This window comes from Colobus angolensis, unplaced genomic scaffold (assembly GCF_000951035.1).
Source record: "Colobus angolensis palliatus isolate OR3802 unplaced genomic scaffold, Cang.pa_1.0 Scaffold480, whole genome shotgun sequence".
NCBI lineage: Eukaryota > Metazoa > Chordata > Mammalia > Primates > Cercopithecidae > Colobus > Colobus angolensis.
In genome coordinates, this window is record NW_012118266.1 from 18,204 (window position 1) to 23,752 (window position 5,549).

General features: G+C 53.3%; 1 protein-coding gene across 5 annotated transcripts in view; it reads left to right on the forward strand.

Moving 5' to 3' along the window:
• Nucleotides 1–1,252: 1,252 nt before the first annotated feature.
• ZNF274 (zinc finger protein 274) overlaps nt 1,253–5,549 on the forward strand; it is a 48,372-nt gene continuing 44,075 nt past the window's right edge. Inside the window, exons 1-4 of one of the 5 annotated variants that reach the window (XM_011959097.1) lie at nt 1,253–1,703; nt 2,182–2,259; nt 3,636–3,777; nt 4,891–4,986. In XM_011959097.1, coding sequence (XP_011814487.1) covers nt 3,744–3,777; nt 4,891–4,986 — 130 coding nt within the window. In that variant the 5' untranslated portion in view covers nt 1,253–1,703; nt 2,182–2,259; nt 3,636–3,743. Of the gene's footprint in view, nt 1,704–1,762; nt 1,858–2,181; nt 2,260–3,635; nt 3,778–4,890; nt 4,987–5,549 lie in introns of those variants that run through there. The other 4 variants (XM_011959094.1, XM_011959095.1, XM_011959096.1 and 1 more) reach the window with 4 other exon arrangements.

Here is a 5,549-nt window from a genome sequence, read left to right on the forward strand (position 1 = left end):
ACAAGACTATTAGTAAACATGACTACTTGACATAGCTCTGTCGTACTAGCCAGGACTATACAATGTTACTTTTTTAAAGTTGAAGTATGGAAAAGGAAGATACCAAATTACTTATTAATTGGGAATAGTGTTATATCTATAATAGACAAGAAAAATCCAAGGAAATATTATTAGACTGTAAGATATCTGCAGAGTCTCTGAGTAAATACTCCTATGCCAAAATCAACACACTAACAGCAACAACAATTAAACAATGTGTAGCCTGAGGTTAGATCCTCCACAGTGACCAAAAAAACTAACAACCCGTGGAACAAGTTTAGCAGGCAATGTACAAGACCACCAGAGGGAGGCAGAGGACTGCTGAGACCTGCCAGGAAATATTAAGAAAGAGTGCACAGAGATCAAGTGCACAGAGATCAAGTGCACAGAGATCAAGGCGTGCCCAGAGATCAAGGCCCTCAGGTCCCAAGAATACCAGGACCTGGGACCTAAGGAAGATAGGAAAACACCAGACGTCAGTCCTTGAAGAAGCCAAGAGAATACCTCCTTGTCCTGAGCTTCCAAGGAAGATGAGAGCACCCTGGGCCCAACGATGGGTGGCACACACCAGGTCCTGGACAGCTACAGACTTCAGTTTCCTCTCCCTAGACCTAACAACCTCAGCTTCCAGGAGCAAACTGGACCACAGGGGGACACCGGGCAGAGGATACTGCTCCTCCTCCCCAATGCCTGAGGTACAGTTAGCCCTACTCATCTCTCCAGAACTAGGGTGGACGTTTGGCCTCATTCCCATCACACTTACGGTCCACCTAGTCCTCCCTCTTTCCCCTTGCACACCCCTGACCTTCCTACTCCCTTCCTCTAATCCCCAGAACTAGGGCGGACGTTTGGCCACGTTCCCATCACACTTCCGGTCCTCCGAGTTTCCCTCCCCTCCCTGACCTTGAGTGGACACTTGGCCCTGTCCACCCTCACTTCTAGGCAGGACCCATCTCCCAGAAACATAGGTGCCGTCAGTCCCAACTCCTGCACACTTCCTGCTCTCCTAGTCCTCGCCTTCTTTCTCGCCTTTGAAACTGGTGGAACCACAGTACCTCCCCACTGCCCCCCGCGACTTCCGTCCTCCAGTCGCGCCCCCTTCCCCAAAAGTTGCGTGAACCCTAGCCCCGCCTCCTTCTCCCCGCCCTCCCTGTCCCCGCCCCTCCACCGAGATGGACGGCCAGTTAGGCCCGCCCCCTGCACTTCCGGCCCTACCCGCCCTTCCTCTTCCCAAGGGACGTCATAATTAATCCCGCCCCCACTGCCACCAACTAAGCATCACCTACTCCGCACTTCCGGCCTGACCCCTGTCCAGCTCCTTTCCTATCTCCAGCTTCTGCTCTGCCCCAAGAGTGGTCGCCTTCGTGGCAGGGCACGACTCTCTCCCAGCTCGGGTCGCCGCCCACATTAGTGTGGGGCCCTGCGGCCTAGCGTCCCTCATCAGAGGCTTCCCCTTGCCTAGCTGGACCGCCGAGGGACATCGACGAGTGCCCTCCTCCTGCCAACCCGGCTTCGCCTGCCGCCCCTAACCGGCCGGTCAAGATGGCCGCCGCTGGGTGAGGCGAGCTGGCGCGCTGCGGGGGCATCTGGGAGTTGTAGTCCGGGACGGCGGGCTGACGCACTTCGCCGCCGGCCGACTGGCGCCATTGTGCGGCGCGCGCCGGGTGAGTGCCGCGCGAAACATGCGTCCGTCGGGGGCTGCGCTGGGCGGGTCCGGAACCGTTAGTTGGGGGCGAGCGCGGCCTGTGCGTTTCCCGCCGAGCTCGGGTACCCGGAGCCGGCCCTGCCTGCAGTCCTCCCGCCGCTCTGTGGGATGGGGTCGGTGACCCGGAACCCCGAGGGGAGACAGTGCTTTCGGGGCGCCGGGGTGGAGAGAACAAATCGGCTCCGGGAGCGTGGGGTCTGGGCCAGGGAGGCGATCCCCTCCGCTGCGCGGGACGGAGGAGGCTCGGTGTCCTCTCGGGGAGGGGAAAACTGGTCCTCTCCTGTACCGTGGGAGTCCTGTGACTCACTCTGGGCGTTTTCCAGTTTGGCTGGGCTTGTCATTTCCCGCTGAGGGAGCCGTTCCTGGGCGGAGGCTGGGGTAGCTCCCCAGCGGAGCTCTTACGCCTCTCCCTCCCCTCCCAACTTCGGTTTCCTCAGGACTCTGCCCACTTCCACCAGAGACACATTGAGAAGGAGGAAACTATGGCCTCAAGGCTTCCGACGGCCTGGTCCTGTGTGAGTAGAGGCTTCCTTCGGCTTTTGAGTCCGCTACTGCACCTGGGGGGATGCGGATGGTGGTGAGATACCACCTTCCCTGAGATGCCCCCGTCCCCCAGAGCACCTCGGGGAGGGGTAGATTGGTTGGGCATGAGAGATCCTGCGTGATGGTGGAACCGTTCGCAGGTGGTTTGGTTTTCCAAGGGTGTAGTTAGGATAGAGACCAGATTGTAGGGGCTTCTGAAGGCCAGGTCAAGGCTCTTTCTTGTATCCTTTATACTGGGAAGAGTAATTGACAGGACTTTTGTTTGTTTTTTTGTTTTTTGAGATGGAGTCTCCCTCTGTCGCCCAGGCTGGAGTGCACTGGCGCGATCTTGGCTCACTGCAACCTCCGCCTCCTGGGTTCAAGTGATTCTCCTGCCTCAGCCTCCTCGAGTAACTGGGACTACAGGCGTGTGCCACCACGCCCAGCTACTTTTTTTTTTTTTGTATTTTTAGTAGAGACGGGGTTTCACCATGTTGGCCAGGCTGGTCTCGAACTCTTGACCTAAGGTGATCCGCCCACCTCGGCCTCCCAAAGAGTAATTGACAGGTCTATGCAGGCATCAGGCTCATGTTTAGATTTCAGCAGATAAATTGGCATCGAGCAAGAGGTGACAGCAGCAGAATTCAATAACAAGTAGAAAAGACAGGTGAGGCTGGATCCCTGACAGGTGAAGGAAATAGAAAGAAGCATCAGGGCCCTGGGCAGGGGCTGACAGCTTGGGTGTGGTGGTGCAGCTCAGAGAATTCCCTAGGAGACATACGCACCACTCTCAAAGTCAGAATTTTCAAATGAATAAGAAGTAGGGCCGGGTGCGGCGGCTCACGTCTGTAATCCCAGCACTTTGGGAGGCTGAGGCAGACGGATCACGAGGTCAGGAGTTCGAGACCAGCCTGACCAACATGGTGAAACCTCATCTCTACTAAAAATACAAAAATTAGCCGGGCGTGGTGGTGTGCACCTGTAATCCCAGCTACTCAGGAGGCTGAGGCGGGAGAATCGCTTGAACTCGGGAGGCAGAGGCTGCAGTGAGCCGAGATTGCACCACTGCACTCCAGCCTAGGAGACAGAGTGAGACTCTGTCTCAAAAACAAATAAATAAATAAATAAAATAAAATAAATGGACAGGTTTTCATATGCTACAGAGGACTCATGTGTTGCTCTCCTTATTGTAACCTGAATAGAGTCAAGCTTGGGTTTGCTTGGGGTTTCAGACAAAGACAGGAACTCAGGATGAGACTGCCAAAATGCCCTTGGGTCATCTTGTAGACCATTCTGTGCTTTCACTGGCCTGGTCAGCCTCCCCTGTCTTTCTTTTGTCATGGATGCGGATGGCCCATGGCTGAACAAGAATCTGGATTTTTAGGAACCAGTGATCTTTGAAGATGTAACACTGGGTTTTACCCCGGAAGAGTGGGGACTGCTGGACCTCAAACAGAAGTCCCTGTACAGGGAAGTGATGCTGGAGAACTACAGGAACCTGGTCTCAGTGGGTAAGGCTGGCCTCCAGGTCAATAAGGATCTGTGTAGCACCTCTGAAGTATGTGTCTGCTTGGGTTCAGACTGCAGGGCCACCAGTAGGAAAAGGGCAGCTTTTCAGTATGACTTCTGAAGCATTGCCTAGTCCATCCCTCCCTGAATAGCAGGGAGTTGGGTCTGTGGGGGCTGTTTTCAGCTGTAATAGTGGATGCTTATTGTTTTTGTAACAAGAGTTCCAGCCAGGCATGGTGGCTCAGTTTAGGAGACTGAGGCAGGAGGATTGTTTAAGCCCAGGAGTTTGAGACCAGTGTGGGCAACATAGATCCTGTCTCTATTTAGAAAAACAAAACAAACAAACAGAAAAACTACTCCACAGAAATTCCAGACAATGTGATGCCAGTGTCCCAACGGTTTAGGAGTAGCACCAAAGAGCCTGTCCCTGCCAGGCACGGTAGCTCACACCTGTAATCCTGGCACTTTGGGAGGCTGAGGCGGGCAGATCAGTTGAGGTCAGGAGTCCTAGAGCAGCCTGACCAACATGATGAAACCCTGTCTTTACTAAAAATACAAAAATTAGCCGGGCGCCCCAGCTACTCAGGAGGCTGAGTCAGGAGAATTGCTTGAACCTGGGAGGTGGAGGAGGTTACAGTGAGCTGAGATTGGATCACAGCACTCCAGCTTGGGCAACCAAGCAAGACTCTATCTCAAAAAAAAAAAAAAAAAAAGCCTGTCCCTTCAGACTCTGGTTATTGTGAACCTTTCCATGTTCCCCCTAGTCATTGCACAGCTGTGGCTCCAAGCATTGCATCTGTGCTCAAGGCAGAAACAAGGAGAAGGGGTAGCCCCAGCCAAGTCTCTTTCACAGCTGTCATGTTGAACCAGAAAGCAAAAGCTTTCCCAGCTGACTGATCTCTCTTTGTGTCTGGCTGACCAGAATTGGGCCCCTTAGCTACTTGGCAAAGGAGTCTAGGAAAGCCAACAACAGGGATGGATGGAGTTGTGTTCACCACTCTAGGCCAGAAGTCATGTATGTCATGCCTTAGCAGGGGAGAAGCTGGAGACGGCTTGTGCTGCATTTTCTCCCGAACACAGACCCCCACAAGCCCTGTCTCTTTTCCTTTGAGCAGAACATCAGCTTTCCAAACCAGATGTGGTATCTCAGTTAGAGGAGGCAGAAGATTTCTGGCCAGTGGAGAGAGGAATTCCTCAAGACACCATTCCAGGTGAGAACCAGACATGGGAAGCCCCCACAGGGAAGGGGCCAACTGATTAGTCAGGGACCCATATCTTGGAAAAGCAGTAGGCATTGGGATACTCCACATGGGGTGCTGTGATGAGCAGTTGCAGAACCAAACTCTGAAGTTTTTCTCTGACCCCAGAATCAGCAGTGTCCTGCTTGGTTGAAAGTGAACCTGTTGCCGGTGGCAGGTGATACTTGTGTTGACAGTAGGGGCTCCCTTAGTCTGTTACATGCACTGTCTACTCTGCCCTCCCCTCATAACCACTGGTAACCCTGGTATGTATTTCCAGCCAGACTTTCTTACATAGGCTTATGTGAATGTATGCGAATATGTATACACATTTTGAGGGTGTTATAATACAGACAGTTCAGCTTCTTTTTGATTTGGAGACTGGCTGTCACTCTGTCACCGAGGCTGGAGTGCAGTGGCATGATCTCAGCTCGCTGCACCCTCTGCATCCTGGACTCAAGCTGTCCTCCTACCTCAGCCTTCCGAGTAGCTGGAACTATAGGCAAGTACCACCATGCCCATTTAATTTTTTTTTT